At 37.3% G+C, this 19,959-nt stretch overlaps 1 protein-coding gene across 1 annotated transcript in view; it reads left to right on the top strand.

Annotated features, from left to right (window-relative positions):
* USH2A (usherin) overlaps positions 1 to 19,959 on the top strand; it is a 729,748-nt gene that overhangs the window by 122,608 nt on the left and 587,181 nt on the right. The window contains exons 12-13 of the mRNA XM_034667668.1: positions 2,584 to 3,225; positions 15,322 to 15,505. Of these exons, the coding sequence (XP_034523559.1) occupies positions 2,584 to 3,225; positions 15,322 to 15,505 (826 nt within the window). The remainder of the gene's footprint in view (positions 1 to 2,583; positions 3,226 to 15,321; positions 15,506 to 19,959) is intronic.

Raw genomic sequence — 19,959 nt, 5'->3', positions numbered from 1 at the left:
TATTATGAGAGGAAAGTTTCCTGATGAAGTGAGTCTTGTATTCTAACTGAACATGTCTTGGATCACATAGGAAGTTTAAAAAAGACCTTTACCTTTCTATTGTCATTCAAGACAACAAGTCTTCCGTGGTTTTTCCAACACTAACCTGAACCTTATAATAATGAAAACATGCCTGGCAGTCACACACGCACACAAAAATGCACACATACACGTGCACATACAGATGAACACGTTCTGAATAACATTTTCATTTCTGCACTGTAAGTCTAAACGTAATTCTTTATCTTTCCTATAGGTAGAATATATACCTCGTTTTATGTAAGTCAGCCAGACAAGCATTTCATTTTACTTTAATAAAAAAGAATATGGACATGGTTAATGATATGACACAAGATTTCTCTAGTTTAAAGAAAGATTACATCAAAATCTTCAATATAACTTGCCCTTAAACATTTCAAACATACACAAGCTAACTTTTCGGGGAAAAAAAATGAGCAACTTGTAAAGAGCAGCATATCTTTTTATAAGTGCTATCTTGATGCTAAAGGAATTCCAAGACCTTTGAATTCAATCTGTGTGTCATCCTTTGTTCTTTAATATGATATATATTTTAAATTCATGATCTGAAAACAGAATTTAAGGACAGACCTTTAAAGACAATGAAATGTTTATTTTTCTATACCAATGAAATCTTTCCTGTGATGGTTAGATCCAGAGCTTAAGAAAAGGGGGGAAATCAAAATTTGCTCTTTATTCAAACTGTTATGACTTCCCTGTCATTTATGTCTCTTACTGATCCAGATAGTTTTCTGTAGGAAAATACAAATAGATATATTTTTGAAGATAAAAGCATCATTTTGATATTATTATTTCTAGAGTTATTTCTGCACATGCAGCATTTTTAATAAAAACGTAAACTTGACATGTGTACATATAGGTTTCTTTTCCTAATGGGATTAGCAAATACCCGTATTCAATTTTACCTTGTTAATATAAAAAAAGCCAAAAATATCAGGGTATGTTGTGTTTGTTTCGGAAAGCAAACTGTTAGAGTTAACAAAACTGTTAAATCTTACTAATGATTCTATCACCAGTAAAATACATTAGCACCAATAATTTTATTAAAGTAGGTCATTCATCTAGAATAAAAAGGGAGAAGAATGTGAATTAAATGCCAAGTGTGCTAACTCGCCTGCACTTGTTAACACCGAATGTGATGCCCTGTAGGCCTTCCTGAGTATCGTTAGGAATAGATTGCCTGTCAGGAATATGTATGGCATATTCAAATAAGCACTGCGCATATTTTTAAAGCTGATATGATATGAATCCATGTAGACCAATTTTAATAGTTCAAAATGAGTCATAATTCTTGTTAACAATACAGTTATTTTTAAAATTTGCAGCAATAGTGGTCCTTTTTTATTTTCCTTATTGAAATTAAATGATATGCCTTAGGTGAGTCATTCATCACTGTTAAAGAACTTGCCTTGCATTGGAGTTCTTGAATTTTTATCCATATATATACATATATATTATGCATTTCCTTCCCGCTTAAGAAATGCTTTTCTACATATGAGTTCCTGAGTGTGTTTTTGACTGTTATTTTAGGACTAATTTTTTTTCTATTGCGATCATGGCTTGAAATAAATGTTTCCATTGATTCAACCCCACATAGTCAGTTATTTAAACTCCCGGGTGTGTGGAAACTATCTAAGGGAAGTATTTTGCATCTCAACCTTTGCTATTCAAAATTTTTTGTTTTACTCTCTTTCCTTTTAATACTCTCCCCGAAACTAACCTAAGTTGTCAGAGATTTAAGTTTAGGTGATAAAATATTTTTCTCTGTTTGTGAAATGTATATATGCCCTCCTTTAAATAGAAATACTGTAACAGCAGAATTTACTTAGTGTTTAAAGAGGAATGTCCTGAATCACACAATATGACAAGCAATGTGATTGCTTTATGAGCCAAGGAGAGCATAATTTATATTAATTGGAAATAATAAAATATATGAGCATATAAAAGCATTGAAACAAAAATTGCTCTGGATAAGTTTTATTTATATTAATTATTTAAAGGTGTGATATTCAGAAGCATATATACTATTATACAAAAATAGCTATCAGTTTAATATGTTGTTAAACATTGTAGTATCATCTGATTTCTAGGAAAATAAGTAATTTGTAATTCTTCAGTGTAGCTTTGAAAATTTATTTCATTGTCTATTCTTTTACATGAACATTTTGTTAACATAAAATAATTAAAAATAATAGTTTTAATATTTGTTAAAGAGGAAAAGAGCTCCAGTATGTATAACAGAAGCAACATTTCCAGTAAGCATTTCTCTATATGTTAAGTAATAAAATTTCATAAAGCACGTTACAGAAATAAAACTACATATGATTGCCAAAGGAACTATTGTTATGTATTTTGAGTATATGCCCAGGCTTCTATGGCATTACCTGGGAGAAAACACTTAACATTTTGTGTCTGCGTTTAATGTTGCCTGGAGCATTGTTTGTCTTGAAAGCGAGAGTAGAATCTTTTCACATTTTCACTTTTTTAAACACATTTTATCTTTAGGGCTTAGATGTGATCATTGCAATTTTGGATTTAAATTTCTCCGAAGTTTTAACGCTGATGGATGTGAACCCTGCCTGTGCAACCTCCACGGCTCAGTGAACAAACTCTGCAATCCTCTTTCTGGGCAGTGCGAGTGTAAGAAAGAAGCCAAAGGACTTCAGTGTGACACCTGCAGAGAACACTTTTACGGGTTGGACATCACCAGTTGTAAGGCCTGTGACTGTGACATGGCTGGATCCCTGTCTGGGACCGTCTGCGATGCTAAGACAGGGCAGTGTGTTTGCAAGCCCAGCGTTGGAGGGAGGCAGTGCAATGAATGTTTGGAAGGATACTTCTACCTCCAGCAAAATAATTCTTTCCTCTGTCTGCCTTGTAACTGTGATAAGACTGGGACAGTACATGGCTCTCTGCTGTGTGACAAATCAACAGGACAGTGTCCTTGCAAATTAGGAGTAACAGGTCTTCACTGTAATCAGTGTGCGCCTCACAGGTACAATTTGACCAGTGGCAATTTTCAAGGCTGCCAGATGTGTGAGTGTGACTCCTTGGGGACATTACCTGGGACCATTTGTGACCCAATCAGTGGTCAGTGCCTGTGTTTGCCTAATCGGCAAGGAAGAAGGTGTAATCGGTGTCAACCAGGTAAGAGAGAAATGTGGTATGTGTTCTGTGCACAGTGACTTTCATTATACCATTTTGGATGATTCCTCTTTGTTTTGGGGTTGGGACTCCTAAAAAATCTACTTTGAACAACACTGTTGTATTTATATTATCAACAAATGCAGATATAACTATTTAATATGTTCAAGATTATTTGGTGTATCTGTGTTGCTATATTTGGGATGACCCTTCAGAGGAACCCCAGCCGATCAGACATTTTCTCATTGAGACTAACTTATACTTAACTTCTCAACTTGAAGTGACTCCCCTACTAATAACTGAGCAAAGTCTAAACTAGTAAAGGCAAGAATAAATTTTGCTTCCCAGAGAAAGGAAAACTTGGGTTAATTATCTATACCATGCCAAATATTCAGATGAGGAACTGATTTTCTGAATAAAGCTGACCAAATGTTTTTTTACTAAATGGGCTATATGGTCTAGCATCATATAGGAGCATCTAGAATTATTTTTAAATGCCATCAAATTAGCAAAATAGACTACTGTTTAGTCTCACTATTCCCATCTTTTTGTGTGTTTGCCAACTGGGAGAAAGATGGACCCTATCCCTGGCTTGCTTCTTGCCTTTATCTGATCTAACTGAAACTATATACTTTCTTTCTAATAAAACCATCATAATGTCATGATGAATATACATGTTTATTAGGTGTTTAACAGCTGTGCTGATTGTTTTTCTGTCTATGTAACCAGCTCTGAGTTATCTGAGCCTGTGTGAAGGAGCATAGTGCCAAGCAAAAGGGAGATTTGCTTGTCAGAAATGGGTAGGACAGAAGTCCTGTTTGCCATGACAAGGAATTGAGTTTAGGATTGAGCCATACCTTTCCTTTCACACTGTGGGACAGACAAGTAAATCCAAAGAGATGGATGGGATGGAGTTGACGAAGAGTTAATTCTTTTTGAGATATACATATCAGAAAATAATTTGAACTGGCTTCAACATAAATGGGGGCTGTATTATCACTGGCTGTTCCACAAAACCTGATATGGAGCAATGCAATCAGGACTCAGGAACTAGAAATCTCCCATTGATACGTATCCATTAACTCAACCATCCAACCATTCCAAATTTTTTTTTCTCTCTCTCTCTCTCACTCTTTCTTGAGAAAGACACACTCTCCTTCTCCCTACCTCTCTGCATGGTTAAATGTCTATCCCATTACTGTTCTAGCAATAGGGAGACTTGTTAGTTAATTTGTGTTTACGATTCCAAGAAGGAAATTCTAATTGACTCAGTTTTGTTCGGGTGGCTATGTCTGAGCCAATTCACTATGGCCAGGCGCATCAGGACCATATAAAAACATGACTTTTAGGGACAACTATTTAAGTAGGAGCACGGTGGTAAGTATCCCAGAAAACAGGATGATTACTGAGGGCTGTGCAGGTGGCTTACATGACTGCTATAATATATTGCACTCTTTTGGCTTCAGAATCATCTTTCCAAATTTGCAATCACTTTTTTTTAATATCCAAAGATGATACTTTTTCTCTTTTAATATTTATTAATATATCTAATTTTGGAAACAAGGCACTCAGTCTCCTGCACAAATAACCATGATTTATATATCCTTCTTTCTAAATAAACCAGCCAAAGCTAATAGATCAGATGTTATATCCTTTTGAGTGATTATCAGTTGTGAAGTTTATTGAGTGTTTTGTTCTGACCTAGGATATAGCTTCGCATCAGAACTGGACATCAACTGGCTCAAATTAGAACGGGAGGATCAGGGTTTTGGATCCCCCTGTGAGTTGTTAAATTCAGTAGAAGAAAAAAGAAACAGATTTCTTGTGTATAGTTCTTTTTTTTTTTTTGAGTATATTTCTATTGGAGGGTTTTGATTCCTAGAAATATCTAAGAGATTCCTACAAAAGGCATCTAAGAGATGCCTTTAATTCCTAATTAAAGGCAAATTTTTTAAGAAAGGGAATATAATCAAAGCATATTATATGACATAGCTGTGAAATAGAGTTATATAGTCATATAGTCAATCTCTGAATATTGATTTAACCAAATAAAGGGATTATTGAGGAGGCATATAAAAAGCTGAATACTCATCCTCTGTTGTAGAAAGACACTAATCTAAATTTTCGAGGTTGAGATGGAACAATATATGGATGTTATAGAGAAATACAGAAATAAAAGCCAGATGAAGGTGGACAGGGAGATTCCTGGGAGAAGGACAGAGCAATGGACTGGTGTTATACACAGTGAGCCTTTAGATTCTATTTGATTTTTAAAACTATCTACATATAAATTTTGATAAAAATACAAATTAAATTTAAAATTAAAATACTGGAAAGTCATACTCAATCTTTTTCTTCCCCTTGATGGTCTCCTCTGTCTCCCTCTGGCCCCTTTCTTTTTGGAATTTATCCTGGATAGCACTGGTTTTCAAGAAGAGTAATATCTTAGTGGCTATTTGCCTAAGCACAGTTGTCACAAAACTCCTCTCCAAAGGTTCATGGCAAATTGTCCTCCCTTTTAAGGAAAATATAGAATGGGAATCATACCTATTAATGAAAATGATTATCAAATTTAAAGCATTCTTGTATTTAACTTATTTGTGTAGTTGGTTATTTCCCTTGTTAGAGTCTCAATATCTTGAGAGCAAGGATTATTTTATTCAGCTTGCGTAGCCACAATACTAATATAATTCCTTGTACATTGCATGCACTCAGTAAGTGGTTTAATTGAACACACTGAGAAATAATCAGGAGTTTTAAGAAGAGTATCTGTGTTAGGGTTCTCCAGAGAGACAGAACCAATAGGAGATGTGTGTATCCATCAGCTGTACTCAGAGTTTCCTTCACATATCTCCTTTGTTGGATCCCATTTCCCAAATCCTATGCGTTCTTTTTTCTTATTTTATATGTGTATTTGATAGAGAACACACTCTAATAGCTTGTGAGAAAGAGTACAGGCAAGAAAGTAATTTTTTTAGAATTTTGAATGTCTGCAATTAACTTTATTCCACACTCATAACTTTGAAATTTTATCATTATATAGAATCATTTTCACTCAAAAAATTATTTCATCATTATCTTCTTGCAGAGCCAATTAGATTCTTTTTCTCCTTCCTTCCTTCCTTCCTTCCTTCCTTCCTTCCTTCCTTCTTCTTCCTCCTTCCTCCTTCCTCCTTCCCTCTCTCCCCTCCCCTCCACTCCCCTCCCCGGCTCCTCTCCTCTCCTCTCCTCTCCTCTCTTCTTTCTTACATTCTAAAAGCTTCTACTATTTCTATATCCCTCATTTCTGACAATTTCATGATGATGTGCTTTTGTTAAATAATTTTTCTGAGCACTCAGTGGGCCCTTTTGTCTGTAGATTAGTGTTCTTGTATTCTGGGAAAACCTATAAAACACCTTTACAACAAAGTAAACTAGTATTTGACCAAACAACTGACACTAAGCCTACTCAAGTTGACACATGAAACCAACCATCACAGGCACCCTTATATAGAATCCCTGAATTCACTGTAGCACTTGTCCCTGCATCTGATGAACCCAGGCACTCTCTGGTTTAACTTCTAAAGAGAAAACTCATTGTCTTCTCTCAAAATGCAAGAGGGAAATCTGGTTGGAGAGGATTAACTATTTCTCACACCTGACTTCAGAAACCTCTGGAATCTTCAATTCAAACCTTTCTTTCTAGACTTATACGAACTGAACCGATCAGCTTACTGTTGGCCTCTCCACTGCAAGTGCTTAGCTTTTACTTACATCTGCCATTGACTTTCATTTCCTCTTCTTTCTCTTATTTCATTTTTGGGGATTTCAGAAGGGAAAAATTGCTCAACTCTGCTTAGCTGAAATGTTGTCCCAGTAGCTTCTGGGTTGTAATCTTTCCAGCTAAATCCTTGCAGCTCTCCTCCAATTCACCTCTGTATCTACAACCCTTGTCTCTTTTATCAAAATCAGTCTTGATGCTTTTACATTCAAATAAACCTAGAACTGGTCCACTTTTTACCACCCCACTCACCCATTTTCATCTTTCTTCTGGACTAGCTGACAGACCTCCTAAACTTCCTTTTTCCTCTTTACTCCTCTCCAGTCCTTTCCTAATGCGCCACCAAGGGGATGCCGTTCAAACTTTAGTCAGACTGTAACCCTCCATCTTCCACTGCCTTCCCATCCTTGTAGGTAAAAAACATGGCCCACATGAACCGTAACCCCCATGATCTTTCTCTGACCTCATTTTGAGGAGTCTTTAGATCATTTGTTCCTTTCCAGCCTACAGGTCTAACTGCTGTTCCTCACATTGTTCAGTGCTCTGTCCTGGGCACATAGGGCAGTGTCTCCCTAGTGGATACTCTGTGTTTCCTGAAGTAATAAATAATAACATGTAAAAATTACCCCAGGTGTGGGGCACCTGGGCGGTGCAGTCAATTAAGTATCTGACTCTTGATTTTGGCTCAGGTCATGATCTCAGGGTTGTGAGATCAAACCCCACCATGGGCCCTGTGCTGGTTGTGGAGCCTGCTTCAGGTTCTCTCTCTCCCTCTCCCCCTGCCCCTCCCCCCACTTGTACTCTCCCTCTCTCTCTCTCAAAAAAAAGAAGTTACTCCAGTGACATTCTCTTCTATTTAGGCACAGGCACAGTGCAAGTCTGTGAGTGCTCCTTTGATGACATATGGAGAGGATGTGGTTTTTACTCTGCCAGGGGGGAAAGAAAACAGTGGTGTAAAGACGTAATGGATTTTTTTTTGACAAAACAAGGTATTCTGTACACATAGGTGTAGCATATGGAAAGGTCAAAATGTGTTTGTGGACCTTTTTTTTGGTCTTACACTTTAGCTTCAGAAACTACTTTGAATTTTGTTTTCTGGTTTTTTTGTCTCTTACTATGAAATTTACATTGAAAAAAAGAACCCTTATCCTGAAGTATCTTTATCATAAGCAGATGTTTCACAGTAGCCAGCTCTGCAGTATGCACATTAAAAGGCACCGCTGCCATCTGAACCTTTCTTTTTACTTCTTTAAGCACATCTGAGAGACCTAGATCATATAGCACAGGGGAGACCTCCACACAGGTGTGTGTGAGTAGCAGGGCATGGAGGGAGAAGCGTGGGGCAGGGCAGGAGGGATGAACTCATAAGCCTCTGGACTTCAGCCTACCTTTTTCATCTGTGGCTGTAAATATTACTGGCCCCTACTAGACTATTGCCCAGAGATTCTTGTCCCACTTTCTTAAAAAACATTATTAAGGAAGGTGCACATAATGAAACCTCATGTATTATTAACCTAACCTTACTCTGAATGTACAAGGAATAGGCTTAATTCAACTAAAATTTATAGGCAATTTGTTAAAGCAGCAGTGCACATTAGAAGGTACATTAGAGCCACATTGGTTTTAATATGCCATTCAATAACTTGAACAGAGGTTAAAAATGCTGCTTAACCTCCATTAAGTATTTTAAAAATGCTTTAATTTAAAATTATTTGGAGTGTGTGTACATATATGAATGTACACATACCCACACTAATAAATATAGCACTAAATATGTTTTCCCAGTTCGTTTTTTCAGTGCTGGATGACCTCGTAACGTTCAGCAGCAAGCACTTAATCAGAGGCTAGGCCGAGAAATGCAGGGAACGATGTCAAGGCATCCTGAGCCAGTGACCCACCCTTGTCCTTGAGAACCAGAGGCAGAGAGGGTTTATTGAGGACTCTGCAGCTCCAGAATAAAATAAAGGCTAATTTATAATGAAAACAGCTTCGCATGACATGTTTTGTGCTAATAAGATAATTCCTCATGCTTCCTCTGATATTTACTTTTGGTTTTGTTTTATAATTCATACAGACTATTAGAAAGTAAAACAAAGTATCTTGTTTCATTAAGAAGCATATCATATTTGTTAAGTAAGGAGCTCCTAAACCAGAATTGCATGCAAGACTCTGCCAATGGAATTGGAATTAGATGGCTGATATTCCCTTAAAAATCAGTGCATCCAAGCTGGGATCTGGTTATGCCACATATCCTAGTGTTTGATGAAACAGCTTTGCAGATTAACATGTTTTCCACAGAGAGACCTGAGCCTCAGAATAAGAGCCTCTTCCTTGATAAACCACCAGGAAAGAATCTTGTCATAAGCAATACGGACCATAATCCCAGGCACATCTGTGGGGGAAAAAAGTACATTAACAAGTCATTATTTAAATTGTAATTTAAGGAAAATCCCACTTTCCTAGAAAATTACCTCATAAAAATGGCAATGATGATAATAGGTAATATTTACTGAGTGTCTGCTGTTTGCCAGGCCCTGGAATAGGGTTTTATCTGAAAAGTCCCATTGAATATGCACAATATTTATATGCTGGAAGGACCAGTACTTTCCCACTTACAGTAAGGGAAATGGATTCTAATTAAGTAGAAGATCCATTTATAAATACAGGTCCAACTGACCTCGGAGTCTGCACTCTGAAAGAGTAAAACATTTTTCTGAATAACATAATATTTGTCATAATCGTTCACTCAATGAGTATTTGAGGGTGAGTTAAAAGAGATACTCTTACAAGTGTTTGTAGCCTCCCCCACCCTGAAGCTCATCCCCACCCGTGATTCCAGCTGATTGCTTTAGGACCTGGGGTATCTCTGTTGTGTAGAATCTGAGGAATAGTTATAAAATGAAAATTAACAGAATTCTGAGAGGCTACTGTGATCTGATAATGAAGAGTTGAACTGAGTTGTCTAGAAATCGAATGATCTCCATGGTCTAAGTGGAAGAAATTTTTGGGATGGTGGCAATGGCATGGGAGAGAAACCTTAGAGCATATAGTTGATAACCACTGAGACTGAGAAAAATGGGAACAAAGAATATAAAAGTGTTTCTGTGGATTGTGGCTACACATATCTATGCGTTATAATTTCTAAGATGTAATCACAGCTGTCATTGTTTATATTCATTGTTGTTACCGAATTTGATTTTTTAAAGAATATGCATTTGGAGGCCTGTCATGGATATTCCCATAAATAGGAAAACTAGGTCTTATAAAACAGAAAAGTCCAATAGGATGTTTTCCCTTATGTGAGATTGTTATTATATTCTTGGTTCTAAAAACAGAAGACATAGTTTTGGACTGACATTTTCTTTCTGAAGTTCTTTTCCATCTGCCAATATGGAGAAGATTACATTTTATTTTTATTTTTATTATTTTTTAAAGATTTTATTTATTTATTTGACAGAGAGAGCACACACAAGCAGGGGGAGCTGGAGAGGGAGAGGGAGAGGCAGACTCCCTGCTGAGCAAGGAGCCAGGCAGACACGGGACTCTATTCCAGGATCCCAGGATCATGACCTGAGCTGAAGGAGGACGCTTAACTGACTGAGCCACCCAGGCGCCCCCAAAGATTACATTTTAAATATGTTGTTCCCGATTCATATACATTACCTGCTATCCTTCCTGATAGGCTAGACCACTCTGACCAATCATTCTATGACTCGTGGATTCATCTTTACTATTTTCTTTAAAAATGCTAAAGAGATCATCTCATTTTTTAAGGGGTAACAGATATCCAACAGGACAGGCAGGAACCCACCTACCCACTAGCCATCTACCCATTTCATTCACATATCCATTTTTTCAGTAAACATCTGTTGAACACATTACTATGTACCAGGGGCTATGCTGGTGTGAGATATGCAATCATAAATATATTAAGTCATTTGCTTTAGTAGGAGAAATGGACCTGTGTGTAAACATAACACAGTATGATAAGTGCAATATTAGAAATGTCCAACATAGAGAAGTAATAAAGTGAAGGAATTGATTTATTCTTGAAGAATGGGGGATATGGAAGAGTTAGTTGAGAATATGATTCCTGACCTGAATTTTTAAAGTAAACAGGAGTTGGTAAAGTAATCAAGGAGAGTACAGCAGTCCAGGAAGAAGGAATAGGAGCAAAAACTTTAAAACATATCTAAACTAATTGAAAAGAGTTTTTTAAAATTTTTTTAAATTTTTTTTTAAATTTATTCGACAGAGATAGAGACAGCCAGCGAGAGAGGGAACACAAGCAGGGGGAGTGGGAGAGGAAGAAGCAGGCTCATAGCAGAAGAGCCTGATGTGGAGCTTGATCCCCTAATGCCGGGATCACGCCCTGAGCCGAAGGCAGATGCCTAACCGCTGTGCCACCCAGGCGCCCCTTAAAAATGTTTAAATAAGAAAAATTATACCTTGTGATGAGTAATATTAATATTTATGCACTTATTGACATATGATCAACTCTATGAATAATAATTTTAGCATGATTTTCATATAAAATTACCAAATGGAAGAAAGTTATTATTGTTTTAATTTGAAAATTAGTATCACTTATTGTAGTTCATCCTGAAAATATTGACTTTTAAAATCATTACTAAAAGAGTCTTGTTGCCTGGTGTGGGTAAGCCACAATTTTCTCCCTAGACTCTTCTCTTAGTATTATGTCCATTCTCTGGCTTAAGGTGAGAATCATTTCTTCTAAATGGCTTATCATTAGTGCTTAGCCTCGGCTCTGCTCTCCTTTTCTGAATAAGGCCTAGGGGTTAAACTTGTTTTCTTTCTCCCATTTCAAGACCTTGGCCAAGCCTGGTTGTTCAGGGTCCTCAGGAGGGACATTGCTAGCAAATGGGCTGTGCAAATAGCCACTACAGGAGATAATACCAGCTGCCTTGCTAATAACTTTGAACTCTAAGGATTCTGCAAGTCTTCTCCTGGATAAAGCAACATTATTTTATAATATGGGTGACTTTTTGCTTTAACTGCAAAACACATTCTTTTCCCCGTTAGACTTGTCTTGCTTGGGACCAGGGGTTCACTGAAATAAAACTGGGGAAAATAACAAACTTTATAGTGGGCTGATCAGTGCTATATATGTATGAACCCTCAGCACGACATAATGTGCGGTAGTAGCATTGTCTTAATGACTGTGCTTCAGAATGTGGTACGAAATCATTCACGGAGAGGAATCTCCAAAAGATCAGTTAAAATGTTATGGACCTGAAGATGTGGAACATGGTGTGGAGCTAATGGAAGGAGATCAGAAATGTATTGAGTGAAAGAAAATTAAGGTCAGTTATCTTTAAGCTGCACTCTGGAGTTGAAGTTTAAGTAGGAGGGAAGGGAAAATGTTGTTTTCTATAGTTGGAAGTCATAAAAGGAGAGGTAATGGTCTAGAATTAGGCCCATTCAGGTAAGGCAAGAAGTAATCACTGAGCAGGAAGGTACCTGAGTCATCCTAATTAGAACTGCTTAAAAATAGGACAACTAAAATACTGGTGGGATTAACCTTTATAATCATGCTCCAGAGAGGAGGAGGGGAATTAACCCCAAGACAAGTTCCAATGCAGGTTTTTCCTTGAAGACCTACCTTCAAGTTGAAGCCTCCCTATTTTTTTGTTTTTGTTTTTGCTTTCTCATTTTTGTTCTTCTCTGCTTATATCTCTGATTTTTCTATGGCATTTTTTTATTTTCTAAAACTTGGGCAACCCAGTTGTCGGTACCAAAATATACCCCCCTTATCTTTATGTATTTATCTAATAAATGATTTCTTGTAAAAATCATCTGTAATTGTTCTAGATTTCTCCATGGCTTGAAGCTATTGCAATAAGTCGGAATTAATTCTACTTCTAAGTATCTGTGCTAATGGGTAATTTATCCAAATTGAAGAGCTGTTAGTACATCCATCATCAGGAATTTAAGGATCTAGTTACCTTCGCAGGAAGAAAAATACATAGAATTGCAGCCACAGTGGTCTTGAATTCAAAATAAAAGCCTTTGAAGTGTGTGACTTTGATTGTATGATGAATCAGGTATGAGGATATATATTAATTTGCATAACTATATTTCTGGAAACACATATAAGGCAAATTGCTGTCAGTGGATGCAAAGAAATAAATGACGTAATCTAGTTGTCAATTACTCTTAAAAAAATGACAAGATCAGTCACTTCTTTCCAACAGATTGGAATGGCACTGATTTTTTTCCTTTTCTTTGAGCATAATCTTTTTCTATTTGACTGTTTCCAAAACTTTCTAAGAGAGGATATGCTGGGCCAAGGAGAAGAAAAACAAATTGTTGATGGTTATGAAAGAATGACTTGTTTTCAACCAGAGCATCAAATAAGATTTATAATATATTCCAATTACTTTTTGTTTCTCCCTATAGCATAGTAATACACAATGGATTCACTTTGTGTTCATATTATTTCTCTCAGTATCAGTGATATATACCTAAATTAGTGATGACAATTGTACAGATCATTTTCATTTGTCAGAACTTTATTCATTAGAATCTTTCTGCAATCCCTCTTCCCCTTGTTTCGATAAAATTCCTTGTAACATTATGCATGTGCTTGTGTGTGTATAAATGTGTAGATGCATGTGTATGTGCAAACACACATACCACTCAGGACCAACAACCATTTCTCCCTCATAGACCTGCTTCATCATTCTAATGTCTAATGCCTTTCTAATTTTGTAGCTGTTGGTTATACGTAATTTTAAGTAAATTGAAAATATTTTTGAATCATATTTCTATTTCTTCTGCTATTAGAAACAAATACGGGTTTTATAATTAACCTAAATTCTGTGGGTTTTTAAATATAATACTTATGGAAATCAATGCCTACTTATAATTTGATGCATTTGTGTGAATTCATCAAATGTTTAAGGGGTGCCTACTTTGTGACAAGCACTGTACTGGGTGCTGGGGAGGCAGTGGTGAATTTATCAGACAAGGTTCCTGCCTTCGCGGAGGTTACAGTCTGGTGAAAATGTTATTTATAATTTTCATGAGCACTCTGAAGGAAATAAACAAGATGCTATGAAACTGGAACAGGCATGTTTAAACCAGCCTATGGTAGGTTACTCAAGGACGTCACAAGACCTGATGTGCATAGGAGTGAGCCAAGCAGAAAGGATGGGTCAAAATAATTTCAGCAGACAGACGTGCCAGTGAAAAGGTGTGTAGGAATCAAGAACAGGAAGAGGCATGACTGGAGCAGACTGAGTTGGGGATGAGCAGTGAAATGAAGCTGAAGGTAGAGGTGGGACCTGCCAGTGGGACTGGAGCTTGGGTTATGGATTTGGATTTTTGTTCCCCGAAGGGATAGGAAGTCATCAAACAACTTTCAGTAGAGGAGTGAGGTGTTCAAACTACATTCTGAAAAAGGTTGTTCCAGCTACACTATGAAAAAATAGATTGGAGAGGAGCAAGAGGGATACCATGAGATGAGATGGCCTCTGTAGTTGAGATGCCTAAGTGTGAATCTGCTATTTGTTGACTCTATTATTTTAGGAAAGTTTGTTAACCTTCCAACCTTCAGTGTTGTCATATATATAATGAACATAATATCTGAATTAATAACATTGCTGTGAGGAGTGAGATAACGAATATAAGGCTCTTACCATTGCCTGTGGTCCTTAGCGTTAACTATAGTAAACTTGGTGGTGACTGTGACTAGGGAGATGGTGGTGGGGATGGAGAGTAGAAACTTCAACATTCTTAGAAGGCAGTATCCATAGGACTTGGTGATTCGTTAGAAGTAGGGGTGGAGGAATGTGAAGGACTCAAGGGTTGCCAGTTTTAGCAAACCACAGAATGCTGTTAAATTTACATTTTAGATAATCATAAACTTTTAATATAAGCCAATATCACAGACTTTTATGAAAAAGCTCATTGTTTATCAGAAATTAAGATTTAACTGGCCATCTTTTATTTTGGTCTGGTTACCTTCCCAAAGACGTCACAGGGTTCTGGGTTGAGCAGTTGAATAAACAGTGGTCCTATTTGCTGGAATGGAGATATTAGAGGAGGACTGGTTTTTAGTGGAAAGATCATGAAGTAGGTTTTATGCACTGAATTTTAGTTGTCTGGGAGACACCCAGGTACAATGTAAATTATTTACTCAGCCCTTTTTTGGTTGTAACTGACACACTAGCTAAGAACAGCTATAACACATATGTATTGGGCATTGGGAAGTGCCATGATAGCGTCCTGGGTTTTGGTGTAATCAAAACACTATCTTTTAAAGAAAAGACTGGATGGGAAGTATATATAAAAACTTTTCATTTCTTTATTTCCAGGTTTTTATATTTCTCCAGGCAATGCCCCTGGCTGCCTGCCATGTTCATGCCATGTAACAGGTGCAGTTCATCACATCTGTGATAGCCTAACTGGTCAGTGCATTTGCCAAGACTCTTCCATTGCTGGGCAAAGTTGTGACCACTGTAGAGACCTTTATTTTGGATTTGATCCTCAGACTGGAAGGTAAATATTTTTAATAATACTTAAATATTTGTATTGAATTATATTTGTAATTACTTTATCTCCTAACAAGGGTTTTTTTTTTTGTCAGTGTTTTTTGTAAAAAGCAATATTTTCTGTCCTCCCTCATTTGTTGATGTATTTTTGATGCTTTGATGTCTGCATTTGTTGAACATAATAGTGGTCTTTGAATATTTCCTAGAGTTCCAATACATAGGTTGTTGTATGTTGATAGATGTCCCTAGTATTAAGGTCTGGGAATATTTAACTAGATAAAATCCTTTTCCTTCAAAGAACTTATAATTTGGATGGAGAAAGACAGGTAAAGAGATATCCATAGAAGTAAATGTGTGCATATGTACACGCGCACGCACACGCACATGCACGCACACGCACACACGCACAATATAGGGGCTGGGATACACAGTGTATGTATATAGAACCTTTACTCTACATGCTCCCTGAATTTATTGCTTATTTATTTATTAATTTACTGCATCCATTTATGCTGTCCTTGCCTTTCTAATTTACATTTAAAGACCAGTAGGGGAAAAAAAGAGAAAAAATAAAATAAATAAAGACTAGCAGATTAAAACATATTTTTGTATCAAGTGATATGATTTTTTCCTTAGTGTGTAAAGTACATTTTGAAAATAAATTACCACTTTTCAAAGTTACACGGTCTTTAAAGTTCTACTTCTCATTGCCTGTATATCTGCGGGCATTTATTTTCGTGCGTGTGTGCTCATTGTTACATTTTTGAACATGTGCTGGAATGCCAATTCCATGTGTGTTTTTTCAGTCTGGTCAGATTGGAAGTTTGTCTAGGGTTGGGACTATATCCATGAATTCTTTGGCATTCTATCCCCAAGCAATAGTATTATGTTCTGTATACACCAATCAAAGCTGTTTCTCAATATGTGTGTGTGTGTGTTTATAAATATAATTGCTAATTAGTCAAGGGTTTGAGATTATCTGGGCTCTTTTCAACTCATTGTCCCCTGCTGCCTGCCTTTTGGCTGTTACAGTCTTCATTAACACCTTGATTAAAGTGTGGACAGGGTGACAGGGTAAATTATTGAAAAAGAGCTCAAAACTAGTGCATTTGGCTTTCTACTAAAATCCAATGTGATTTAAAATCTTTCACATGATATTTAAAATATTTATTAAAACAATTCTTGCTCTTATTACATATATATTTTTTTTAAATCCATGCTGTTCTGCTGCTATTACTGTTGGAAGGAATATCTGAGAGCATTACTACTCCTTTCTACAGATACTAAATCACTCTGAATGAGTATAGAAACATGGTGGAGTAGATGTTAAATAAAAAGTATTGCCAGGATTTTGATAGTAAAATTGGAGCCAGTTCTTGTACATACTATCTTCACCATGTACTTTCTATTGAAAGACCATCTAACAAATTCCCCAGTTGGAATTCTTAGGTTGATTTGTTTCACTCCTGGATACTTCTAGCTTTAGGTTTCTTGCATTTTCCATAGTCTTCCTGACAATATTTAATTACCCTAGGTAAATATTCCCACAATCTACTTTCCTCCTTGGAATACTCATCCCCATCTATGGCGTTTTGTGCCAGTCTCTTACTCATTTCTTTTCTACTGATCCCTCTTGTTATTCCTCCCAGTGTTACCACTAAAACCCCTTATTAATGACCAGGAGATTTTTAATGGTCTCACCTTTTTCATTTAACTTTATTTAAGTGAATCTGATTCCTTCATTACACTACTCATCTTTTCTTAAAAGTTCTTAGATTCAGGCTGACCTTTACCCTATTCTGCTTCCCTCTAGTTTAGCTACCCATCCCACTCCCCACCCAAGTCAAATTCAGAATCAAGAATTACTTACAGAATAGTGTTCTATCACCTATCACTCTGCAGTAGGACTCACTAACACTGGTATTGGACTCCCTGGATTAAAAGCTGGGTTTAAATGTTAACCTATATTGATGAGGAATGGGGAGAGCCAAAAAAAAAAAAAAGGTATAAACTACATTATCAGAAGGTGCTGAGGTAGAAATCAAGTAGGCAGAACTCAGTAAAATAAAAGGGATGAGTGCAAGTTGGAGTCTAGGAGGGAGCCAGAGTGTGAAAAACCAGGGAGATTCTAAAGAGCAAAAGATCCAGGGTAAGTATGGATTCAAAGAAAAAAGGTTCATGACAAATTTTATATAAATATAATTATGTATCTTTACGTATTAGCTGATGCCTAATTATATGGAGTCAGATTAGGAACTACCTTTCAAAAATTACAAATTGTCCTCTGAAATGATACCACATTTCTTTCATCTTCATTGTTCTTATCTTCAGACTTCCAAGTTTCCATTCACTGAAAACTTTATCAGAGGGATGCTCTTTCTTCCCCTCACCTCTCATTCATTTAATTCCCATTCCAGCAACCCTTTTTCATGAACATAACCGGGTTTTTTTGTTTGTTTGTTTGTTTGTTTGTTTTTTGATCACTTGGAACTTCTCTACTTCTTACATCTGACTAATCCCAGAAGTGCTACTCTGTGAACACATCACATCTTTCCAATCCTCTTGTCTCCAGATTCCCTCATAATTGGCTCCCAACTTCTCTCAAACCCCTTGTCCATTACCCCTACCTAATGCTTTTAATCAGCCCCATTCCTACCTTTCTCATCTTCTGCTCCTGGTCTGGGGCAAAACCACCTTTATCCTGACTGTCTCCAGTAATCTGAGTTCTATTAAGAGCTCTCCTTTCTGCTGTACTGTGGGTCAGCTTCAGGGATGATGACCCTGATCCTGACCTGAGCCTGCAAAAACTTGAAGACCAAGTGTCTGGGCTGATTGAACTACTACCATGCATTTACTTCTCATCCCCTTGCTTTCTCTTCCCCTTTAAACTATTGCCAGTCTCTTCAAGCCCCTATCCTTGCAGCTAATCTTGCCCTCCGCTTCATAGACCAAACAGAGAGAACCAGACATAAGAATTTCCAGATTATCTTCTCTCCAGCTCCAATTTGTCTGCATTGTCACATGTTCCCAATTTTAAATCTAATCAGAAGAAAACAACACACAATTTTTAATGACATCTTGCCTGTTATTGGTGTCCCCCCCCCCATTTTTCTCTCCTTGCTCCCCTCTCTGTGTCCCTTTTACAACTCCTTCTTCCTCCCTCGGAACTCTGCTCCATCAAATCCTCCCCTTATTTTAACTTGAATCTCTCCCCACTGGCTATGTCATAGCTATCTACAAATATGCTCTTCATCGCCATCCTAAAACCTCTTCTTTTGACTCTGCCCTGTCCTGTGAGCCCTGGAAGTTGATCTCTACTCTCACTATTCAATCACTTCCTAACATTTACAAAGAGTAGTCTTTTTCTTCTACCTTTTCCTTACTTCTCCTTCATTCCTCAGTCACCATATTTAATGCAAGTGTTAGCAGAACATGCAAAGTGTGGACAGCCAAAAACTAGTTAGATGACTCTTAAAACACTCATCCAAATCAAAGAAAAGAAGATAGCCAGATAAAGTACATAAAAATAGGTTAAGGAAAAGATAAGCTTAGAGAGAGGGGTTTCACGGGAGGGAGAAAGCCGGGGTCAGTAGTGCCTCTCAGTGAGAGGGTCTTACTAGATGTCTTGCAGGGTGATATGTGTCTCCTGAAGTTGAGACGACCAGTGGACTGATAGATTTCTAAGATCTGGAAAATCTAAACGAGGAGAGAATCCGTCAGGACAGTGAAAGAGAGTGCTTTGATGATTTTATACTCCCAGAGTTTTTCAGGCAAGGAAAAGAGTATATTTGTCATGACTAGATAAGGTCTACAAGGAAGAGGGAGGGACAAGATGGGGTTAGTTATCTTAGCACTTGTACAAAAGGCCACCTGGAAGGCTAAAGAGGCTCAAATAGAGAAAAAGATGAGATTCTGGTGGGCTACACAACTAGTTGGCAACCAGATGGAATAGAAATGCACCTGATTTCTCTAAAATTATAGGTGAGAGATACCTAGTAGAGGGAGAGAGATCAATGAAGAAATCACTAGAGTACCGCCTCCAGTGAAGTCAGCTTTGTACACTGTGGGACCAGAGAAAGCAGCCTGCTTTGGGTTTTGCTAGTCCTGGGAGCTCCTACCCTCCTCCAGCCTATGCATGAGAGAAAAGGAGAGTAATAAAAAGAGCAGTAATAAAACTCTACCTTCTCTGGGGCACCTGGGTGGCACAACGGTTAAGCGTCTGCCTTCGGCTCAGGGTGTGATCCCGGCGTTATGGGTTCGAGCCCTACATCAGGCTCCTCCGCTATGAGCCTGCTTCTTCCTCTCCCACTCCCCCTGCTTGTGTTCCCTCTCTCGCTGGCTGTCTCTATCCCCTGCCAAATAAATAAATAAAAAAATCTTAAAAAAAAATAAAATAAAACTCTACCTTCTCTGGTTGTAGACTTGCTGCTTTCATCATGTCCTCACTAGAAAAAAGGGGAG

The sequence above is a fragment of the Ailuropoda melanoleuca genome, chromosome 8 (genome assembly GCF_002007445.2).
Source record: "Ailuropoda melanoleuca isolate Jingjing chromosome 8, ASM200744v2, whole genome shotgun sequence".
Taxonomy (NCBI): Eukaryota; Metazoa; Chordata; class Mammalia; order Carnivora; family Ursidae; genus Ailuropoda; species Ailuropoda melanoleuca.
This window is presented reverse-complemented; position numbering and strand designations above follow the sequence as displayed.